This window comes from Bufo gargarizans, chromosome 3 (genome assembly GCF_014858855.1).
Source record: "Bufo gargarizans isolate SCDJY-AF-19 chromosome 3, ASM1485885v1, whole genome shotgun sequence".
Classification (NCBI taxonomy): Eukaryota; Metazoa; Chordata; class Amphibia; order Anura; family Bufonidae; genus Bufo; species Bufo gargarizans.
The window spans coordinates 123,966,489-123,991,046 of NC_058082.1; the positions used below are offsets into that span (position 1 = coordinate 123,966,489).

General features: G+C 44.2%; 1 protein-coding gene across 2 annotated transcripts; it reads right to left on the bottom strand.

Moving 5' to 3' along the window:
- Positions 1 to 24,558, bottom strand: DNAJC14 (DnaJ heat shock protein family (Hsp40) member C14). 2 transcript variants are annotated; one of them, XM_044285981.1, is made up of 7 exons: positions 24,445 to 24,558; positions 12,346 to 13,803; positions 7,447 to 7,553; positions 5,116 to 5,235; positions 3,430 to 3,590; positions 3,133 to 3,235; positions 1 to 1,493 (listed from the first exon to the last, which is right to left on the bottom strand). In XM_044285981.1, the coding sequence occupies exons 2-7, from the start codon at positions 13,726 to 13,728 to the stop codon at positions 1,262 to 1,264; spliced, it is 2,106 nt and encodes a 701-aa protein (XP_044141916.1). In that variant the 5' UTR covers positions 13,729 to 13,803; positions 24,445 to 24,558; the 3' UTR covers positions 1 to 1,261. The 2 variants fall into 2 exon arrangements, with proteins under 2 accessions (XP_044141916.1, XP_044141917.1); XM_044285982.1 differs by having other exon boundaries at positions 2 to 1,493; positions 13,581 to 13,803.

The window sequence follows — 24,558 nt, forward strand, 5'->3', positions numbered from 1 at the left end:
TACCCACGGTCCTGTGTCCCCCCCCCCCCCAATGATATGATCGAGAAATATCAGCTTTTTCTCCACTGTTATCCATAGGCGGTTTTGGTATTCCTCAGGATAAGCCATGAATATTAGATTGGAGAGAGGCGACAACCCTCACCACTGCCAATCAGCTGTATCAGAGTAGCTCGGGTGGCAGAAGTCTGAGCTGGAACCACATAGAGCTCCGTCCATTGTGCAGTGGATGGAGTAACAAGCTCTCCCCACTATACGAAGGATGGAGCTGTATAATGGAGTTCCGGTGCCAAACCTACTCAGGAACAGTTGATCAGTGGTGGTACAGGGTGTCGGACACCCACCAATATATTATTGATGGCCTAATGTGAAGATAAGCTAATAATAGCAAAATCCTGCATTACTTCTTTAACTCACGCTGAATACAAATAAGCCCCGTGGGCTCCTCTCCAGTGAATAACAGGCAGGAATAGAATACCCTCATTCTCAAGACCAGCCCCCATCCTAATTGCAGCACTCCATTGATCTAAAACCTTATGTCGGAAAACTCCCTCAAGTGCTTTAATTCTGTTATACCTGTATGGTCATATGTGAGTTCTAATGGAGCAAGCAGACCAATGCAATGGTTACATAATAAAGCAGAACAGAAAGACTACAGGAAAAGAAAATTGAGAAAATCGGTAGAATGTCTGCCCCTGTATTAACTTCCATGTCGATAAGAAAAAAAGAAAAGAAAAAAAAAAAAAAGTGTCAGCTCCTTTGCTTTCATGGGGTTTGATATAATTCACAGCAAATTCGATAACATGGCAAAAGGGTAACCAAAGCAAAACCACTGTAGCGTCCAAGTTCCTCTGTGTAAACCTAGAAGAGCTAGGGATTCTTGCACAGCTGTACGCCCCCACATTCTACAGGGAGTCCATTCCCCCCCCATAGACTACACGTACAGCAATGTCCCACTCTCTCCAGAAAGAGGTCTACATCAGGTATCTTTGGTATGATGGGAAGATTATGTTTATTTTTATTTAAAAAAAAATAAAATAAAATCTGTGACGTGTTAAAGGGAGGGAAAGCTTCTGTGGTCCCCAATGCAACTGGAGAATAAAAATTAAAGAAGACATTTTCATTTGAATGCTGTGTAAAGCCCTTGACAGCTTGGTTCCCGTCAGTGTACAGCAGTCTGACTTGAAACACTAGACACTTCATAGTTTGAAGAAAGTTGTGCGCCTAATGTCTTTACCCCAGACAACACATTTAGGGTTTGGACTCATCTCTGTACGGGGCGCCTCATTTTTTTCTTTCGCTTTGCCTTTGTTTCGCTTTTAGATGCAGTGTCAGGTTTAGATGGTGCGGGAGGAGACTGAGCTCCCTGTTGCGGCGGCTGTTGGGGCGGTGTGAAGATGTTCCCATTGGGCATCTGACCAGGAGAGCCTTGAAATATTCTGTTCAAAAGATTCTGTACATCAGCCATAGAGGGCGGAGTGCTTTCTGATGGAGCTCTAGAGTGAAAGACAGAAAGTTCATAAATGGCAGCTGTATTCCAACATAAAAAGAAGGTGAGCGCTGTTTGGTGGATGGAATGATAAGCATCTTAGAAATTAAATTGTGACCATTTTGATTATGAATCTATGGGACTTCTGGAAATATCCAAGCGTGGCCATCTCCAGCAGTCCCATAAAGAATAAATGGAGGAGCAGGACACATGGACAACCCCCAGTAATCAGTTAGTTATCCCCTATCCTGTGGATTGGGGACAACTTTAATACCTGGCCCAACCCCTTTAAAGTGAACCTAGCTGACAATATATATTGCCCTATATGACAGCAGCATATAATTAATTAGAGGGCTGCCCAAATTTTAATTTAAAGGGGGTTGTCTCACTTCAGCACAATCCCCCCTTAAAGCTACTTTCATACTTGCATAGTTCATTCCGGTATTGAGATGCGGCAGACGATCTCTATGACGGAATTAAACAGATCCGTTATGACTTTGCACATCAGGATGCATCCGTTCTGTTATGGATGCGGTTGGGTGAAATCAAAACGGAAAAAAAACTGATCCGTCGCTAAATACATTGGAAGTCAATGGGTGATGGATTTTTTTTTTTTTTTTAGGCTCCTAAAGTAGCCGAAGTATATTAAACATTTACTCTGAAATCCCAGAAACCCCCTCATTATAAAACACTACTAAAACAGGTTATTATTACCTGATTAAATAAATGTCTTTTTTGGTGGTGGAAACTCCCTGTGCACACAGTCAAGCTTTTTACACTGAAGTGAACTATACGCAGTTGATGCCGTTTTGAATGTAGATTATGTAGGGCAAAAATTTTTCCGCTGGCGAAGCAGCGGCAGATTCTGCACACAGACTTAAAGGAAATCTGTCACATGGATTATCACTAATAAAGTCAAATTATTGCCATGTAGAACAAAACACCTCCTCCGCTGATGTACCTTCCATTTGGAAAAAAATCATCTTTGTATGATATGCAAATTAGGCAGTAAGGTGCCCAGAGGGGCATTATTTTCTGTCTCTGAGAAGCTGAAGGCAATTGTGGGCGGCGTTACCTCTCGTCAGTGACGTACCAGGGAAGGGGGGCGCGTCAACAGTGCTGATAGAGGCGTGGAGTCTCAGCCCAGGAAAGGCCTGCTTGGGCTCTGCTGGAGGGCGGGCCTGCCCTTTCGAATGGGGCGTTCCTGAGTACCGTTGAAAGAAAATAACGCCCCTCTGGGCACCTTACTGCCTAATTTGCATATCATACAAAGATGATTTTGCCGAATGGAAGGTACAACAGCGGAGGAGGCGTTTTGTTCTACATGGGAATTGTTTTACCTTATTAGTGATAATCCATGTGACAGATTTCCTTTAAAACCATCTACTGGATGCTTTAGCTGCTCTCCATAACTCTAAAACCTTATTCATACGTCAGTGTTTTGGTCAGTGATTTCCATCAGTGATTGTGAGCCGAAACAAGGATTGGAGCCTCCACAGACATAAGGTAGAAGGGAAAGATCTGCACCTGTTGTGTGTTTTGGACCAGCACTTGGTTTTGGCTCAAAATCACTGATGGAAATCACTGACCAAACACTGACTGCGTGAATAAGGCATAAAAAATATATAGATATATGTAGTCCAAACCTTTGTCGTCCTGCGGTTGGAGGATTTCTTGAACCAAATGAAATGTGATATGGAACCCGATGAGTGTCTGGCGAGATTCCCACACGTTGGCATCCCGCCCACTCTAAATGAGGAGAAAAGGAGTGATGTTAACAGCTGTACTGTAATCGGCCTAGGACAGCTATTGCCTTCACCACAGTGGCTGCGTGTGACTTACAGAATGAGAAAAGGGACTGATAAACCAGTTTGACACCAGTTATGCGAAAGTTAATAATATGTAATCTATGTCAATGGCATCACCATTCTCCATTTCATTACCCGTTATATCAAACACTTTGCCCTGCATCATCGCAAAATAGGTGATCTTGAGTCCCAGCATACTTGATTCTGCCCAGAAATCTCCCTCTTCTGCAGGATGCATTTTTCCACATTCAGCACAGTAACGGGCATTGGCAGCATCCCGGTCCATTTCAAATCTCCTGCATCAGAAAGATACATGAAGTGGGAACTTAAATGATTTCCAGTCCATCTTAAAAACCCTGATCAGCTCCGTCCTCAAGGACAAGGCGCTTTTACATATAGCACATCTATATGAGACATTTTCATGTTACGGCAAGGACTTTAAAGGGGTTTTGCCAACACAGGCAATGGGGGCATATCGCTAGGAGAACAAAGCGGGGAAAGTTGTGGAGGGCACACTGCGCATTCCTAGCCAACCTCCATTCATTTCCATGGGGCCGCCGAAAATAGCAGAGCACTGGCTCGGCCATTTCCGTAGGCCCCATAGAAATGAATGGCAGCGGGGGCAGCGCATGTGCGGTGCGCTCCAATTCACTTGTATAGGAGCAGTGCTTGGTGGAGGCCGGGGTCCTCCAGCCACAACTCTCTCCGCTCCGTTCTCGTTGTAGGTGAGTCTCAGAGGTGGGACCCACACCTATCAGACAATAGGGGCATATCCTAGCAATATGTCCCCATTGTCTGTGATGGGAATACCCCTTTAACTCTGACACATTAAAAGTGCAAAAACACTCCCAAAAATGTCACTTTTTAATTGTAGATTTTGAATTTATGTCTGAAGTAAATCTAGTTCGTGCACAGCTCAGGAGACACAAGTGTATTTTTAACCACTTATTGACATAAGTAATTTTAGGACCAGTAATATTTTCTGTGTTCCAGCAGTCATAACTTTTTTTTATTTATTCCTCAATTTAGTATGAGTTCTTGAATTTTGAGTTGTTATTTTTTTTTTTTAGGAACCATTTTCAGGTATATATATTATTAACATTTTTAGGGATAAAGATAAAAACAGCAATTTTAGGATGATTTTGTTGGATTTATTTTTACGGTGTTCACTGTGTTATTTATAACTCGATAACTTTATTCGGTGGGTCACTATGACTATACAAAACGTATCCTTTTTTAGGATGTCAGTTCCCCAACTGCCCTCCTCTCGTCCAGGCTGGCTGAAATCACAGCTAGCTGAAGGGGGAGGGCTGCTTTAATGCTCCATTTCTCAGGCTGGGTAGCAGCTAGAGATATGGCCCGGGCCTTGTTGGAAAGCTGACAATGTCAGTTTTATATTTTCCATTATAAATATTTTAGAAAGGCTTTAGATTTTGGTCTTCTGTTACTCTTTAAGAAGATCCTAACAACTCTGCATTTTTTTTATGTACTTAGTGAACTGAAGAAAAACATTCCTTGCAGCTACTTAAAGGCACATTCACACTCACTACACTACTACTTTTTCAGCATTTTTAAAAATGAGCAAAAAAATTTGACTAAAATATTTTTTTTACGACAGCCACTGTTGGTGGCTTTTATTTTCTAACACTTATAGCATGGGTTTTTTTTTCTGCCATTTTTAAGCCCCATGGGAAAGCCCCCCCCCCCCCCCAAAATAAATAAATAAAAATCCTAAGAATCTGAGCTTGTGTTATGGAAAAAAAAAAAAATGCAATAATCCTACAAGCCAAATGCGTTTTAAGTAGCTTGACTGCATGGTACCTGTGCTTCCCCTGACACTTGCTGCACATCATACTGTTCATTGCCTCTTTTAGATCGTCTTGCAGCTTGGTAAGAAATTCATTCATTGACTTGGCCAACTCCGTTTCTGACATTCGCTTCCTGGAAAGAAACATAAGAAACAAAGATAAACCCTTTCATAGCCCGGTGTCAGATTTAGGGGAAATCTTTCCATTAGCTGAATTATGTTGGGTTCTTGGAGTACAGCAAAATACAGTATGTTTTCTTTGCTTACAATATAGGTACATATAGACATCCTATTGAATTGTGTAATAAGGAGATATATATATAGAGATATATATATATATATATATATTACATATACACACACACACACACACACAGTATATATATTATAGAGCGAGAGAGAAACTGCAGTTCAAATGTAAAATAACGCACTTGGGGAGAAAGAACCCTCTATCTGACTATCATTTTGGCAGGACTTCAGAAGAGAAGGATCTAGAAATGGTTGATGGTCTGTGTTGTAAGGGTACTTTAAGAACCGATTGGTTCTGTCCCCTTTTATATGAACTTTTACTCTGTGTAATAATAGTTAGATAGCATACCCAACCCCCGTTGTGCTAGGCCAGATTCCTGAGTGGTTATCTCAGAGACATGCATGCTGCACACTGGACTTTGGGAGGAAGGGCTGAAAGGATATAAACTTGCCTGCACACAGACATCTAACCGGCACTCCATTGAAGAAATCATCCAGGTAGGATGAATTGATATCCTTATCTATAACACCTGGGGGTGTCGGTGTCGGCCATGTGCTACAACATGGCAGACTCAGAGTTTCCCAATATTGTATGTGTATGCCACTGATGATTATTTAATTTTTACTACTCTGTATGTGATTTGTCCGTTTTACCTTATGTTTAAATCACACTTAATAAATATATTTATTCACTTAGCCTGCGCAATCTTATTCCTTCTCAAGAGTCTTAAAGGGGGTTGTCTCATCATGGACAATGGGGGCATATCCCTAGGATATGCCCCCATTGTCTTATAGGCGTGGGTCCCACCGCTGGGACCCAGATCTATATCGAGAACGAAGCCCCGCGTGTGAAGGACGGCGAACTGCGCATGCGCAGTCTCCCTACATTCACTTTCGATGGGGCCAGCGAAAATAGCCAAGCGCTGGCTCAGCTATTTCCGTCGGCCCCATAGAAATGAATGGGAGCAGGGGTAGCGCATGCGCGGTACACTCCCATTCACTTCTATAGGGGGCCGGCTTGGTGGTGGCTGGACCGGAGTCCTCCGGCCACCACTTTGCAGGGCTCCGTTCTCGATATAGGTGAGGGTGCCAACGGTGGGACCAGCACCTATAAGACAATGAGGGCATATCCTAGCAATATGCCCCCATTGTCCATGCTGAGACAACCCATTTAAGCATAAAACATACCAGGATAGACTTAAAGAACTTAATATGTATAGCTTTGAGGAAACATGGGAAAGGGGGACATGACTGACACCTTTAAATATGTGAAAAGGTATAAATTAGATTTAGGAGGGAAGGGTAGTTCCAGGGATAAACACGTCTATACTAAGATAAGAAATAATATAAAGGGCAAACTAGATGGACCAGGAGATCTTTTTGTGCCGTCAATCTTCTACACTTATATGCACGCGACATCACTGCCATAGGAAGAGTCAGTGGTGAGGGGGCCAGGAATTCGACCCCCTACAAATGAAATATTGATGACCTGTGCAGAGGTTATCAATATTTTAATCCTGGAAGCCCCTTATACGCAATATTTTGCTTATGTCCCACTCCCCTGATGATGCCGCAGAACCTGCGAAACACGTTGAGGAGGCGAGCACTACACAATACAGCATTAGCATCTTAACAACATTGCTAGTATGTGTATGAATACATTTAGGGCAGGTTTCCAGAGACCAGTCCCTCAATACAGTACTGGATACACATGGACTTCTGATCAAGGTGAAACACAAGTCACACATTGCTTTTTTACATCCACACTTACAATATAGATTGTACCGCATACCGATAAAAGTCAATTTTTTTTTTTAGTCTGTTAGCAGGAGGCAGGTCTCTTTTGGTGCTGAAAGCACCCAGCCTCCCGCTGACAGACTGTAATACCGTAACAGACCATATTATAGGGCCTTTTTGTACCGGGTAAAAAAGTCACAAACCTTGTGTCCAACGCCATTGTGTCGGAATTTAATTTAAATTTATGGTTTGCCTACTGCAGGGCAGATGTCAGACCAAAACCATTTACATCAAAGTCACTATGTATCAAGCAGTGGTAGCACATTATTATAAAGGTCTTGTAAGAGATCATCACTTACAGTTCATATTCTTTTCTTTTATCCGGGTTACTGACAGTATCCCAAGCAGCACGTAAAACCTTAAAAGCTTCTTCTGCACGAGGGTGATTGTTCTTGTCTGGATGAACCTGTCAAGATTTTTTTTTTAAAACACCCATTGATACATGAAAGGAGATTTCATACTAGTGTAGTACACGTACAATTACAATATTTAGACCTGAATTAATGCCATGACAAAAACGTCCCAATTTCTACAAGTGCTGTGGTTCATATCACAAGCTAGTTAAAGAACTCACCGCTGGGACCACCATGATCACTAAAATGGAGGTCCCAAGCCGTTGTTCCGCCTCACAGAACACACTGGCTAGGAGTCTGAATGAAATTGTGGTCGAGGAACACCCTGCAGCTCCATTCATTGTCTATGGGTAGACAAACAGTCAAAGTGTACTCAGCCGTATGGACACTGAATGGAGAGGCTGTGACTACTACTCCATTTAAACTCCTTCGGTTTAGTTTACAATTCACAGATTTGGTCTCGGCCAAAACCAGGAATGGAGCCCACACAGAGAAAGTGTAATGACAAAATTTGCACCTGTTCTGTGTTCTTGACCCACTCCTGCTTTTGGCTCCCAATCACTGATGGAAATCACTGATCAAATACTGACCAAAACTTTTAAGTGTGAACTAGTCCTTAATGTGGTCATACTATGAGGAGGAACAGAACATTTATCCCCTAACCTAAGCATAGGTAATAAATAACTATCCCCAATCCCGGTTCTGACATCCATGAACAAGCTCCAGCATAGTCTCTGCTACTGAAGGGAAGCAGAGCACGCCCCTGGAAGAAGCCGTTGGGAGAAACGTACGTCGGGGGCGTTGCTGGAGGTCAGGATTAGTGCACTGATGGATATGGGCCCTTCTGATTAGTGGACTTTTACACAGGGCTGTGGAGTCGGAGTCGAGGAGTCAATTTTGGGTACCTGGAGTCGGAGTCGGCAAAAAATGAACCGACTCCGACTCCTACTAAATTTAAATTGGAATAAAAAAATAAAAAAGCAAGTTTAAATGTCCGAATTCATAAACAGTTATAATTAATTACTTCTCTACTGTAAGAATATAGGGCAAATCCATGCAGTGTCTCACGTAACCGCAAAACAAACGCGTTCAGTGATGTGAAGAAGCATGCTTTTCATATGCTTCACTATATGGCACGCAATGCACAATTAGGAGTGGCAATACATATACTTTCCATTGTGTTGTGTTCTGATGTTACAGGGAACACAATGCCCATGGTTTACCTAGCCTCTCACTGATAAGGGATTAAGTAAATATGTGTTTTGCAGGACTAGAGACACTTGTATAAGTGAAGGGAATGGAGGGTCAATAGTTCAAGACTGGATGTCAAACTCATGGCCCTCCAGATGTTGCAAAACTACAACTCCTATCATTCCCTGATAGCTGTAGTATGCCCAGGCATGATGGGAGTTGTAGTTTTGCAACAGCTGGAGGGCCACGAGTTTGACATCCCTGCTGTAAACCATTGGAAAAACTGCTGTCATTCAGCTAAGGCTATAAAACGTGTAAACTCAGAATGTTATCTTAAACTTTAAACATGACTATGGGATTCTTCTAGGGAAATCATGTTTTAAAATAAATGTCCCTTCCTGGATCCTCCCACTGCCCTGTCTTCAGCAGAAGATCAGCACACAAAGGAGAAGGCAGCAGCTTCTGCCCAACTACCTCTCTGTGCTAGAAGAGCTTAGAAGAACTTCTTTCTTTCCTTCAAGGAATGTATAAAATACATTCGCATATTAAATACAGAGGAGTCGGAGAGTCAAAGTCGGAGTCGGAAGTACAAAAAACTGAGGAGTCGGAGCATTTATCTACCGACTCCACAGCCCTGCTTTTACAGGTGGTGTTCTTTGATCAGCATAGATCGCTGTATGTTTTATGTGTGACTTGCCACATGCTGCTATATGGGATCTGGTTTTAACCGTATCTCTGTGATTGTATTATACTTTTCATTATATGGAATTCAATAAATATTATAATTTACATTTCTGTAGTTTGGCTTTTTGGGTGTTTTCTGTTTAGATGGTTACACATATGGTTTAGAATCAATGGTGTTTTGAAGGGAAGCAGTAGTCAAAACTCACAGTGGCATCAGTCTCACGACCTCTTCACCAGTGGAAGCTGTGCCCGCAGTTGAAGAAGCGCCCAGCTGCCTGCAAATTTTGTGCCTGCGCTGCTGCTCCAAAATGCAGAGCAAAGCCCGAGGCTCTGGTTCAGAGCAGCGTCTGCGCAGGCACCATCGTAGCTCCAAAGCAGAGGATCTACCCTTGTTCTGCTAATCGGAGCAGTGGCACACGCAGAGAATTATCAGGACCGGGCTACATGTCCAGCTCTGTCAATCTAGCGGGAGGTGGGCACTCCTTCACCTAGGGGCCAGCTTCCACAGATGAAGATGTCCTGCTGATGAGAAGAATTTAGTCATTAGAATTAATTCACTCCTCTCTACAATAAGGCATCATCATTGTTGGGGGCCTGATTTCTAGGACCCCCAACTAGCACCTGAACAAAGAGCACTGGCCCCTAATGTATCTCTGCACAGCAGCACTCCTTCCCCCTACTGTACTGGGAACTGAACAGCAACATTTAAAGGAGTTTTTCAGGAGTTCAATATTAATGGCCTATTTTCAGGATAGGACATTCATATCTGATTGTTGGTGGCCAAACTAGTGGCACCCCCGACGATCAGCTGCTTGAAAAGGCAGCAGCAATCCGGTGAGCACCGCTGTCTCTTCCTAGGCCAGTGACGTCAAGTTCATCAGTTACATGGTCTATGTTTAGCTCAGTCCCATTCAAGCAAATGGACTTGGGTTCCAATACAAAGCATATCCAATATACCTTGCTGTGAGGAGGCTACAGCGCCCACCAGACTGCCACAGCCCTTTCAAACAGCTGAACGGTGGAGGTGCTGGGTTTCAGACACCTACCAATCAGTTATTGATGATCTAGCCTGAGGATAGACCATCAATACTGAACTCCCGAAAATCCCTTTAAGCGAATGAGGCCAAGTTGTCATTTCCTTCACAGCAGCACAGGAGCACCGATGTGCAGAGAAAATCTATAGAATCATTCAAAGGGCTGGAAGGGACCCCGGCCTGGATCTGCATCTCCTAGCAATATGCCAACACGTTTAATGGCGGAAAACCCCTTTAAATATGGTTTGTCTATTTACACATTCGTGATCTGACAAGTCATTGCTGAACCATTGTAAACACAGACACCAGTAAGGGCCCACAAGATGATCTGTGAGATTTTCGGGTACATCCATGCTGCAGATTTGGGTTCATGGATTTGCGGGTGGTAAATCAGCAGGGCACTACAGTACCAACAAAGTAGATGAAATTTTAGCAAATCTCAGCCACACAGCGATGAAAAATCTGAAGCGTAAATTGACTTGTGGTGTGAATTTTACATGCACAGCATGTGAATTTGTACTGCAGATTTCACCCGTAAAATCCACGGCAAACCCGCAGTGTCCGCATGCCATACTCTTAGGGCTCATGCACATGACAGTATTTTGCGTTCAGTATGCGGTACATATACTGAACCATGAATTTTAATGGTTCAGCAAAAAAAACTGAAGTGTCTCCGTGCGCATTTCAGTATTTCCGTACCGTGAAAAGATAGAACATGTCCTATTCTTGTCCGCAAATCACAGTGCTTGGCTCCATTCAAGTCAATGGGTCCTCAAAAAAAAAAAAAAAAAAACGCAACACATACGGAAATGCATCCGTATATCTTCCGTATCCGTTCCGTTTTTGCGGAACCATGTATTGAAAATGTTATGCCCAGCCCAATTTTTTCCATGTAATTACTGTATATGGCATACGGAAAAACGGAAAGTAAACACAACGGATCTGTAAAAAACTGACCTCAAAACACTGAAAAAGCCATACGGTCGTGTGCATGAGCCCTAAAGGTAAGGACATGTTGGTAATGTCAAAATTGGAGCCAGATTCTTTAAAGGGCATCTGTCAGCAGATTTGTACTTATTAAACTGGCTGATCTGTTACATGTGCACTTGGCAGCCGAGCGCATATAAGTAGGTGCCATGTTCATATGTGTCTACATTGCTGAGAAAAATGATGTTTTACCAGCAATTGGGGCTTTGCCATTACTCCTAGAGGCTCTGCTCTCTCTGCAACTGCCACACCCTCTCCATTTTGATTGACAGGGTCAGGCGTAATGACTTTCACAGCCTGGCCCTGTCAATCCAAGAAGAGTGTGGGCGTCCGTTGCAGAGAGAGCGGAGCCCCTTGGAGTAACGGCAACGCCCTCACGCACTTTTTCTCAGCAATGCGGCACATATGCACATGGGACCAACACAGATGCCTTCAGCTGCCAAGCGCACATTTAACAGGTCAGCCAGTTTCATAGGTACAAATCTACTGACAGATGCCCTTTAAAAGCTAAAATATCTCTTTAACAAAAGTTATCACTGTCCTCACACATTAAAGGGATTCTGTCACCTCGTTTTGGTTACAGAGCTGCGGACATGCACGGCTAGATCGCCGCTAGCATGTCCGCAATATACCGGTCCTATAGGGCTGTGTCCTTTTAGGGAAGGAACTTGCGCATCGCGAGATTACGGCAATCTAACTGTGACTAGAGGAGGAGATTCGGAGGACATAGGCGGTGCTGGGCACCAGGAAGGTTCGTACAGCCCCTTACAAGGCTCATTTACATATCTCTCAAATCATTTTTTAAACAAAATAAAAGGACACAGCCCTATAGGACCGGTATATTGCGGACATGCTAGCGGCGATCTAGCCGTGCATGTCCGCAGCTCTATAACCGAAAACGAGGTGACAGAATCCCTTTAAGGAATCTACAGCATAGGTAAGTACTCACCAATACAGCCAACTGCCGGTAAGCTTTTTTAAGCTCTACATCACTAGCGCCCATGTCCACTCCCAACACGTGAAATGGATTTAAATCCTCCTCTGGAATATCAACCATAGAAAGCAATCGCTCCACTTCATGCCTAGGCTGGAAGCGGCCTCCTGTACTAGGTGATCCCGCGGAGGCCCATGTAGACTCTTTTTGTGTAGCTAACCTGGAAGGCCATAACTTTCCTGTCCATCTTCTGAGCAGACTGACTAAACGTTTACAGGTCCTGTTTTGTGTTACTAAGGCCCAGATTGTATGCAGGTTAGTAGAAATCCAAGATCTCCAATTTTTATCTTTTTCAACTCTGTCCACCTTTTTCTTAATATACTGCCAGCAAAGTCGAGCCCAGCGCACTGAAAGCATAAGCAGCAGGAAGAGCAGAGCGCACAACATCTTAAGCACACGGAAAATCCATGCTCCACTATAGCAAACAAGGACCCAAAAATCTTTAGTGCGGTGTTTAACCCAGATTCCAAAGGCAAAGAATTGACTTTTTAAACTGCCCACGTCATGGGCAGGTTGCCAAACTCTGATATACAAGAGCATGCCAAGCGACTCCACATATTCACCAATAAACAGCACCAAATCGATGAGCACGCGAATACAATAGTTTGAAAACTGAAGCAATGGCTGAGGAATGAGGGATCTCAGCTGGTGTCTCCCATCCACATGATTTTTCTTGCGATTTACTTTGTGCTTGCCGCTAAAAGGAGCTTGTCGACCATCCTTTTTAGAATTATCCCTTGAACTGTTCTGGGTTTTTCCTCTACGACCTCTTCTTCCACCTACTCCTTTGTAAGGATCATCCTCTGCTAGTCTCCCAGAATATTCATCTTCGCCTCCTTCCTCATTCAAAGACTGCTGCTGGTAACAAGAAAAATGGTGGCAGTTCTGACTCCAGGTACGGTCACCAATATCGGAGTATGTGCCACCAACGGATCCAGTACTATTACTAATACACTCACCACTAGAGGTGGCAACTTGTGGTGAGTTTTGACCTTCACATAAGTCTTCACTTATATTGTATCCAGATGCTTTAACAGAGAAAAATTCTTTAGTCCATACCTCTCCAGTCGCTTCACTATGTTGTGGAGCTCCATCAGAACCATGGAAGCAACCAGGCTTAGGCACAACAAACTGATGGTTTCTAAACACCCCTGATTCGTTGCCTGGTGAGCCATCACCAGTGTGTTTACCTGCATGTCTTGTATTTCCAGAAGCAGAAAGGCCACAGTTATTTCCTGGTTTGGATAGGTGTGCGCCATCCCTTTCATGCGATTTATTGCAATGAGGGTGTCCTGGGGTGGAAAGTCCATGACTCTCTGCTCTTATTTGCCTCTCCATCTTTTTATTTATGTCCCATCAATGGGGCACAAAGGATGCTAGGTTACTGCAGTCATTGTTCTCCTTTTATCCTGCCTGACAAACAAGAATCAGAAAGTTATCATCAGCAAGATACTTGATTGAAAAAAATAAAAATATCAGTGACATCTTCTAAAAGCCATAACTTTTTTATTTTATACTCGACGAAGCTGTATGAGGGCTTTTGGTTTTGCAAGACCAGCTTGTTTACTATCTCCATGAATGGTGAGATGTTGCATACTGAAAGGGAACATGCACACTTGCCTAAACAAGGTGCTCAGGATAAAGATATACTGGTGGTGCCCCCCACTGTTCACCACTCTCTGGCTGTGTTTCAGAGAGCTTAGTAAGAAGAACATCTACACAGCTTAGGCCTCTTTCACATTTGCGTTGTCCGGATCCGGCGTGTACTCCACTTGCCGGAATTACACGCCGGATCCGGAAAAACGCAAGTGTACTGAAAGCTTTTGAAGACGGATCCGTCTTCAAAATGCTTTCAGTGTTACTATGGCAACCAGGACACAATTAAAGTCCTGGTTGCCATAGTAGGAGCAGGGAGCGGTATACTTACAGTCCGTGCGGCTCCCGGGGCGCTCCAGAGTGACGTCAGAGCGCCCCATGCGCATGGATGATGTGCCATGCGATCACGTCATCCATGTGCGTGGGGCGCCCTGACGTCACTCTGGAGCGCCCGGGGAGCCGCACGGATGGTAAGTATACTGCTCCCCCGCTCCCCACTACACTTTACCATGGCTGCCAAGACTTTAGCGTCCCGGCAGCCATGGTAACCATTCAGAAAAGTCTAAACGTCGGATCCAGATCAATGCCTTTCAATGGGCATTAATTCCGGATCCGGCCTTGCAGCAAGTCTTCAGGATTTTTGGCTGGAGCAAAAAGCGCAGCATGCTGCGGTATTTTCTCCGGCCAAAAAACGTTCCGGTCCTGAACTGAAGACATCCTGAACGGATTTTACTCCATTCAGAATGCATTAGGATAAAACTGAATCAGGATTCTTCCGGCATAGAGCACCGACGACGGAACTCTATGCCGGAAGAAAAGAACGCAGGTGTGAAAGAGCCCTTACACTGGAGATTCAGTCCACAACAACATAAATGCTAACCAGAAATAGAGCAGAAGCTCTTTAACGTCTGGCCACCCAGCATTCCTTTAGTCCTGATTAAATATTATATATATATATATATAAGTATTTTTATTATTATTATTCTTTGTTATTTTACTGACAGCCTTGCAGACATTTAGATCTATTCAAAACTCCTTTACAAGTAAGCAAGACCAATTTAGAGTCAGTTTGGGTTACGTTACAGCTTGATAATCATAAGGTAACTCGTGTAGGTGTGATATACAGACCACCTGGCCAAGTCAAAGAATTAGATGAGTATCTGCCAGGTGTACAGATATTCTAAATTCCCTACTGGGATTATCTCTACAGCAAGTAGTCTGAGGAGCCAAACCGGATGGAGGCCATTTTAGATTTAGTATTCACAAATGGGAATTTGGTATCTGATATTACTGTAGGGGAAAGCTTGGGATCTAGTGATCACCAGTCAGTGTGATTTACTATAAGTACAGTGACTGATTCACACCTCACAAAAATAAAAGTTTAAGATTTTAGAAAAAATTACTTTTCTAAAATTAGTTTAGTGGTATACGAGTCCTTATCAGATTGGAACAGTTTCATTGGAGTCCAGGAGAAATGGGACTACTTAAAAGTGGCACTATTGAAGGCAACAGATAATTGCATCAGGCTTGTCAGTAAAAGCAGAAAAAGGAAGAGACCACTGTGGTACTCAGCAGAAGTGGCAAAAATCATTAAAAACTAAAATATAGCATTTAGTAATATTAAAAAAAAAAAAAAAAAAAAAGGATGACAGGCTAATTTATAAGATTAGGCAGAGAGGCCAAACAAGTTATAAGAGCTTCTAAAGCACAGGCAGAAAAGAAATTAGCTCAGTCAGTGAAAAAAGGCGATAAGGCATTCTTCAGATACATAAATGAAAAAAGGAAACTAAAACAAGGAATTACCAAATTAAAAACAAAAGAAGGAAGGTATATGGAAGAAGATAAAGAACTAGCTGACTGCCTCAATGAATACTTCTGTTCAGTTTTTACAAAGAAAAAAGAAGGAAAAGGACCTCAGTTAGGGAGGAAGACTAATGAATATTTTGATGCATGTGTCTTTACAGAGGAAGAGGTTCTAATTCAGCTGTCTAAAATTAATACAAATAAGTCACAGGGGCCTGATGAGATACACCTAAAGCAATTAAAAGAGCTTAGCGGTCTATTAGCAAAACCATTAACAGATTTATTTAACCAATCACTGGTAACAGGAGTCGTCCCAAAAGATAGGAAATTAGCAAATGTTGTGCCCATTCACAAGAAAGGTAGTAGGGAGGAATCGGGCAACTATAGGCCAGTAAGCCTGACATCAATAGTGGGGAAATTAATGGAAACCATACTTAAGGAGAGGATTGTGGAACATCTAAATCCCATGGATTGAAAGATGAAAAACAACATGGGTTTACTTCAGGGAGATCATGTCAAACTAATCTTATTGATTTTTTTGATCGGGTGACTAAAATAATAGATGGAGGAGGTGCAGTAGACATTGCTTATCTAGACTTTAGTAAGGCTTTTGATACTGTCCCACATAGAAGGCTTATCAATATATTTAAGTCTTTGTGCTTGGACTCCCATATTGTTGAATGGATTAGGCAGTGGCTGAGGGACAGACAGAGGGTTGTAGTCAATGGAGTATATTCAGACTAGGGTTGTTGCGGGTATCGAAATTTCGATACCCAATCGATACTTTTGTCCCGGTATCGATACGATACCGGGATTTCCGTTTTTTCGATACTGGGCTGCGCTTCTGCGCAGTCTAGTATCTCTGAACATGAGCGCGCTGCTATCGGCGCGCTCATGTTCTCTCTCAGCAGCACGGGGAGAAGGAAGCTGTCCTCCCTGCCCCTGTGCTGCTGCCGCTGCCACCAATGAGAAGCGAGGGGCGGAGGAGGGGCGGCAATGAGAAGAGAGGGGCGGAGGAGGGGCGGGCGCACTGCGCCACCAATGATAGGATTATTTCCACACAGAGCGGCGCCCAGCGATGCCCCAGCACTCACCATTAGTCCTGGGCGCCGCACTGTTCGCCTGCAGTGCTCCATTACTGTCTCCTCTCCTGCTCCACATGCTGCTGATTACTATCGGAGCGATGGGAGGAGACATCAGCTTCACTAGTGGGCGTTCCTTCTCCCTGCGCTGCGATTGGACAGCGCTACAGCCAGGGAGAAGGAACGCCCACTAGTGAATCTGATGTCTCCTCCCATCACTCCGATAGTAATCAGCAGCATGTGGAGCAGGAGACAGTAATGGAGCACTGCAGGCGAACGGAGCGGCGCCCAGGACTAATGGTGAGTGCTGGGACATAGCTGGGCGCCGCTCTGTGTGGAAATAATCCTATCATTGGTGGCGCAGTGCGCCCGCCCCTCCTCCGCCCCTCTCTTCTCATTGCCGCCCCTCTCTTCTCATTGCCGCCCCTCTCCCCCTGCTGTGAATTTCACACTTTGCAGCGCAAATGGTAAAATCAGCGGTGGGTTTTGCTGCCGGTTTCCATGGGTTTCGCTGCAGAAATGCAGTAAGATTCACAGCAGACTTACCCTTGAGTGCGCCCAAAGCAGCGGAAATTGAGCAGATTTGCTTTTGGGTTTCGGCTCCAGCTCCTGGTGAACATGAAGCAGTATACCCCTCCTCTGTCACTACCTGACATACTGTACCAGGTCCTGTGCCAGTCTTTGTATAACCAGGCTGTCTGCAATGTCCTCTCAGGAAATCAGGTTGTACAGAGACTGGCATGGGATGAAGGGAGGGCAGTATAGCTATTTTTATTTATTTAGGACTTTTGCTGTGGCTGCATGGGTAATTCAGCAAAATGTGAAACATTTTAGGATTGCTGAGGATATGCCACCTACTTCTAAAACGGGGCTCACAAAATGAACGAAAGCGAAGCGGACAGGTGCAGCCACCCTCGATTCACTTCTGTGGAAGTTCCGAAAATATTTCCGGCAGTCCTATAGAGGTGAACGGAGGAGATGGGCATGGTTGGAGCACTCTGCTGTTCTTGGATCTCCCACAGAAGAGAGCGGAGAGCACGCCGCGCAGTGCGCTCTAGTTCTCTTTGGGGGTCCCGTTCCAGAGGACATTGGTTGTATATCCTAGTGACGTGCCACCCCTTCTAATGGAGAAAAATCTGCAACAATCCTGTCAGAAATGGACAGGCTGTGGATTTAAAAATGTATGCAGATGGCTTTGCATAAATCTTACTCACTTTCTCCTACTATAATCAGCTGCATATTTTTGTATGCAAATCCAAATGGAAAATCCGCAGCGCTTCAGTAAAAGGGGGTCCACAGCATATCCACCAGATCCTCAGCCATGTTTGTGGTTTTTAGCCATTGGTGGTGCAGTGGCAGCTTCTGATCGGAGCCCCAGCTGTGTAAGCCTGGGGCTCCGATCGGTTACCATGGCAGCCAGGACGCTACAGAAGCCCTGGTTGCCATGGTAACATCCCTGATGCTGTGTGCACAAGGCACAGAGCAGCAGGGACAGTGTGAAGTCCTATTCACCCTGATAGAGATCTATCAGGCTGAATAGGAAAAGGGATGAAAGATCCCAGGTTCTAGCCCCTAAGGGGGAAATAGTTATTAAATAAAAAGTGTAAAAAAAAACAAACAAAAAACACTAAAATATGAAGTATAAATCACCCCCTTTTCCCAATTTCACATATAAAATATATAAATAATAAACATATTACATCGCCACGTCAGAAAAGTCCAAACTATTAAAATATATTAAAAAATCTAGGTGGTGAACGCCGGAACAGAAAAAATAAAATAAAAACTGCGCGATTCGCCATTTTTAAAAATGAGGAATGCACGTGGCTTTTTTTGTTTATTTTTTTCGCGTGGTATCGAATGGTATCGAGTATCGCAATACTTTTTCATGGTATCGAAACCGAATCAAAAAATTGGTATCGCAACAACTCTAATTCAGACCATGGTCTTTTTACCAGTGGGGTACCTCAGGGATCTGTTCTGGGACCCATATTGTTTAATATCTTTATTAGCGAAACTGCAGGAGGCCTCGATGGTTAGGTGTGTCTTTTTGCTGATGACACAAAGATTTGTAACAGGGTTGATGTTCCTGGAGGGATACACCAAATGGAAAAGTTAGGAATACTAGATGAATGGTCAAAAATCTGGCAACTAAAATGTAATGTTGATAAGTGCAAAATAATGCACATGGGACGTAAAAACCCAAGAGCAGAACATAAAATCAATGATTCAGTCCTAACCTCAGTATCTGAGGAACGGGATTTAGGGATCATTATTTCAGAAGACTTAAAAGGTAGGCAGACAATGTCATAGAGCAGCAGGAAATGCTAGCAGAATGCTTGGGTGTATAGGGAGAGGCATTACCAGTAGAAAGAGGGAGGTGCTCATGCCGCTCTACAGAGCACTAGTGAGACCTCATTTGGAGTATTGTGCTCAGTACTGGAGACCATATCTCCAGAAGGATATTGATACTTTGGAGAGAGTTCAGAGAAGAGCTACTAAACTGGTACATGGATTGCAGGATAAAAACTTACCAGGAAAGATTAAAGGACCTTAACATGTATAGCTTGGAAGAAAGATGAGACAGAGGGGATATGATAGAAACTTTTAAATACATAAAAGGGAATCAACAAGGTAAAAGAGGAGAGATTATTTTAAAGAAGAAAAACTGCTACAAGAGGACATAGTTTTAAATTAGAGGGGCAAAGGTTTAAAAGTAATATCAGGAAGTATTACTTTACTGAGAGAGTAGTGGATGCATGGAATAGCCTTCCTGCAGAAGTGGTAGCTGCAAATACAGTGAAGGAGTTTAAGCATGCATGGGATAGGCATAAGGCCATCCTTCATATAAGATAGGGCCAGGGGCTATCCATAGTATTCAGTATATTGGGCAGACTAGATGGGCCAAATGGTTCTCATCTGCCGACACATTCTATGTTTCTATGAAAACACCACATTTGTATTAAAGGGCAACAGATTTAGGCTATAGGGCTAGTACTTCTAGTTGCAGAAAAGTCGTGCAACTTTTTATGACAGTCAATTGTGTCGCATTGCGACATGCTGCCACTGTGACACAACAGTAGCAAAAAATCCAAAGTTGGATTTTTGTATAACCGCCATGTTGCACGCCGCAGTGCAAACTCACTATCATTATAAAAAAATGGCACGCGACATTGGTGTGACAGGAATGTCACGTGACATTTAAGGCTACTTTCACACTTGCGTTCAGAGCGGATCCATCTGAGACGGATCCGCTCATATAATGCAGACGATGGATTCGTTCAGAGCGGATCCGTCTGCATTATATTGTTAAATAAATTCTACGTGTGAAAGTAGCCGCAGACGGATCCGTCCAGACTTTACATTGAAAGTCAATGGGGGACGGATCCGTTTGAAAATTGCACCATATTGTGTCACCTTCAAACGGATCCGTCCCCATTGACTTACATTGTAAGTCTGGACGGATCCGTCTGCCTCCGCACGGCCAGGCGGACACCTGAACGCTGCAAGCAGCGTTCGGGTGTCCGCCTGCTGAGCGGAGCGGAGCCCAAACGCCGCCAGACTGATGCATTCTGAGCAGATCCGCATCCACTCAGAATGCATTAGGGCTGGACGGATGCGTTCGGGGCAGCTTGTGAGAGCCTTTAAACGTAACTCACAAGCGGAGCCCCGAACGCTAGTGTGAAAGTAGCCCTAACAGTGTGTATGCCCCTTTTTGCCTAGCGAACACTAGCCTTATTCTGCATTGACTCTTCACTAACTGCACAACTTCCTATACAGACAGATGGTGTAACCCTAGCTGTGCAGGTCACAATATACTGTCACCATCACACCGACCTAACGCAATCTACGGCAAATAGCACGTGTATTCCGTTAATGGTGTTTGCACCCCCAGGTTTCTCTCTACTGTAACAGCATAATTTCCCTATACCAGAGCAGTAGTCCATCCACATAGGCCAATGGAGACTACATGGCAGCCCCTACTGACTTATGAGGCTGGGAATTATGGCTCCAGGACGGAATTTACTCAGATCTCTGCAGATTTCCTAAAATAGGCAATAAATGGCTATGTGTTTTATAATCTGCATAACGACACCCGAATTTAGTTTACAGGTTAAAAAATTAAAAAAAAGCCAGAATAAGCGCAAGCAGTTTTTGTCACGTATAGATCATACGAGTGTATTACTGTACTGCAGCGGCGGCATGAAGCGCACTGCGTCATAGCAACCGATGACGCCGTGCGCTCCTGCTGTCAGCAGGATGCCAGGCCGGGGTACCACGGCCGTGTGCATTCGGCCTTTCTGGGATGTTTTTCACACAGTGTCTCACCCCTAGTGTCTCCTTTATGGAGTAATTCCTGTGTATAATGCCAAGAGCTAAAGTAGGCTATGTCTTTGACAATAAGAGGCCACCTAATGATCAAAGACACCACTAAAAACCTACAAGTGAACGCAGCCTAAGGCCTCATGCACACGACAGTTGTGTGTTTTGCAGTCCGCAAATTGCGGATCCGCAAAACATGGATGGAGTCTGTGTGCAGAACGGCGTGGACAGCCATTAATATAACTGCCTATTCTTGTCCGCAAAACGGACAAGAATAGGACAGGTTATATTTTTTTGGGCGGACCACGGAACGGAGCAACGGATGCGGACAGCATACAGAGTGCTGGCCGCATCTTTTGCAGCTCCATTGGAGTGAATGGGTCCGCATCCAGGAAGCAAATACTGCGGCTTGGATGCGGACCACAACAACGGTCGTGTGCATGAGGCCTAAAAGAGCAAGGACTGCTTTCCCTCATGACCACAATGCAGAAACTGTCAAACCCCCATACAGATAGGACAACATTCAGTTTACCATCTTGTCATGTGTCTTTACTTCACAATGCATTGCACACTAGCAGGCACTGATCAGGAATGAAGGAGTTTGTTCCTGATTAGGGGTAAGCAAATCAGATGAAACATCCGATTCGCGTAAAACTTTGTTCTAAGGCCTGATGCACACGACCGTTGTGTGCATCCGTGGCCGTTGTGCCGTTTTCCGTTTATTTTCGCGGACCCATTGACTTTCAATGGGTCCGTGGAAAAATCGTAAAATGCACCGTTTGGCAGCCGCATCCGTGATCCGTGTTTCCTGGCCGTGAAAAAAATATGACCTGTCCTATTTTTTTCACGGCCAACGGTTCACGGACCAATTCAAGTCAATGGGTCCGTGAAAAGTCACGGATGCACACAAGATTGTCATCCGTGTCCGTGATCTGTGTCCGTTTTTTCCTATCATTTCAATGGCAAACTTGACTTCGATTTTTTTTTTCATTTTTCATGTCCGTGGATCCTCCAAAAAACAAGGAAGACCCACGGATGAAAAAACGGTCACGGATCACGGACCTACTGGCCCCGTTTTTGCGGACCTTAAAAAAAAAAACGGTCATGTGCATGAGGCCTAATACTGTACGGAGCAGGAGCTCAGTACAGTATTAGAAAGTATTGGCTCAGATGAGCCAAAGTTATTGCTTCGCGAAGACTCAAAGTACTACGCGCAATAACTTCATAAATTAATTTGTATAATGTAAAAACAATTCACAAACCATTTTACAGAACAAATTAATGAAGTTATTGTGCAAAGTCTCGCACGACTTCACGAAGCAATAACTTCAGCTCATCGGAGCCAATACATTCTAATACTGTACGGAGCTCCTGCTTCGGATGTTTCATCCGAAGTCGATTCGCTCATCCCTATTCCTGATCATTGCCGCCTGTTCAGCTTTAGTTAACCATCCCCTCTGTATGGGGATGAATGATCGCTATTGTGATTCTTCGTTTCCATACAGTTCCATGTTTACACCGTGTGATGTGCTGTTGACAATCAATCAATAATCTTAAAGTGGATTTAGACAGGGCAAACGTTCCTGCAAATGCTCGTTCCTGCCCGTGAAAACTGTCTAAAAGAAAAACTTTCTTGCCCATAGCAACCAATGACGACGCAGCTCCTATACAATAACAAATGAAAGCAGTGCTGGGATTAGTTGCTATTGGCAACAAAGACAGTTTTTCTTTATAGAGTCTCATAACTCTTACCCTATAGTTTTTTGGAGCCAAAACTGGGAAACGGCCTTCAAGTGTAGCCTTACATGTCATCCACATCACTGCTACAGTCACATGGCAGCAGCAGGCGAGAGATTATTGGTTATAATTGGAGGCGACGCAGGAACAACTCTGCTATATCATATAGGTTAACATACTGTGACGACATAACACCCTATAAGGGATCAAGCACACGAACATACTTTCTTTCCGCTTCCGCTCTTTTTGCGGACCGTATGCGGAACTGTTCACTACAAGGGGTCTGCAAAAACAACGGAAGTTACTCCATGTACATTCCGTTTCCGTATTTCTGTTCCGCAAAAAAGTAGTGCATGTCCTTTTATTGTCCGCAAATCACGGCCCGAGGCCCCATTCAAGTCAATGGGTCCGCAAAAAAATACCGAACGCACACGGAACACATCCGTATGTCATACATATTTTTCGGAACTTAGATATGGAACAACAGATCCGTTAAAAACGGACCGCAAAACAACAACGGTCGTGTGCATGAGCCCTAACAGTGATGGCAAACCTTTTATAGACCGAGTGCCCAAACCGTAACCCAAAACCCACATATTTATCGCAAAGTGCCAACACGGCAACGTAACCTGAATACTACAGTCCAGTATAGTATATCCTCCATGTATTTTATCACTTAGCTATAATAGCCTGCCTGCATTCAGTGCGCTGCCTGCGCTGTCCATAGTGCGCCTGCGCTGAAGAATGGCAGGAGAAGTCTAAGGCACGTTGGTACACCATAGACTTTATCCAGGGTGCGGGTGCCCACAGAAAGGGCTGTGAGTGCTGCCCCTGGCATCATGCCATAGGTTCGCCACCAGTGCCCAATAACAATATATATAATATAATAACATGCTATAATAGCCGGCCATTATATCCAGGACAGTTCATCAAATGTCACTTCTGAACCACAGGAACAATAAGACAGTGGCTGCTAAGGGGCAGCACAATACCTATCAAGTATGTGAAACTACAACTCCCAGCATGCATACTTCCTTTGCTCTTCTCAGAATTCTCACACAAATAAATGGAGCATGCTGGAAGTTGTAGTTTCACAACAGCTGGAGCACCAAAAGGTTGCTGACCCCTGTGTTAGAGCAAAAGATTAGCAACTTCTAGCCCCCCAGACAACTCCCAGAATCCTACTTCTATATGAGTTACTGGAACAGCCAGGTAAAAGTGCATGCTGGGAGTTGCAGTTCCACAGCATCTGCAGAAGGGTGCCCTAGAGCCTGAAGCTACCATGTGACTGGCTGCCCTGGCATCACCTCCACAGGTTGGGATCTGGTCCCTATATCTGTGGCATTATAGCTCAGGCCCCGGTCAGGAGATCCCGGATTCCTATGACTCATACATGAGAAGGCAGGGACTGTCATCAGCCATGGTGTCAGCACAAGCTCCTGCACACGGTACCGCTCCATGTAACGTACGACGGTGGCCCGGTGTACATCACATATGGGTGGGTCACCCTTACCCAGCCAGGCGGCTCCGAAGTGAGGGCGAGGGTCACCGATAACAGCCGGCCCGTTCCCCCCGGTCACTGCGAGCTGCTGTTAACCAGACACACTCTGCCCGACATCACTTCCGG

Bases quoted from the DNA above. Each gene is read 5' to 3' on its own strand.
- DNAJC14 (XM_044285981.1), bottom strand. From the start codon at position 13,728: ATGGAGAGGCAAATAAGAGCAGAGAGTCATGGACTTTCCACCCCAGGA. The intron at 3,591-5,115 runs GTACCATGCAGT...TTTCTGATGCAG, and splicing joins AAGTGTCAGGGGAAGCACAG to GAGATTTGAAATGGACCGGG. The intron at 3,236-3,429 runs GTAATGAAATGG...CTCCTCATTTAG, and splicing joins CAAAGTGTTTGATATAACGG to AGTGGGCGGGATGCCAACGT.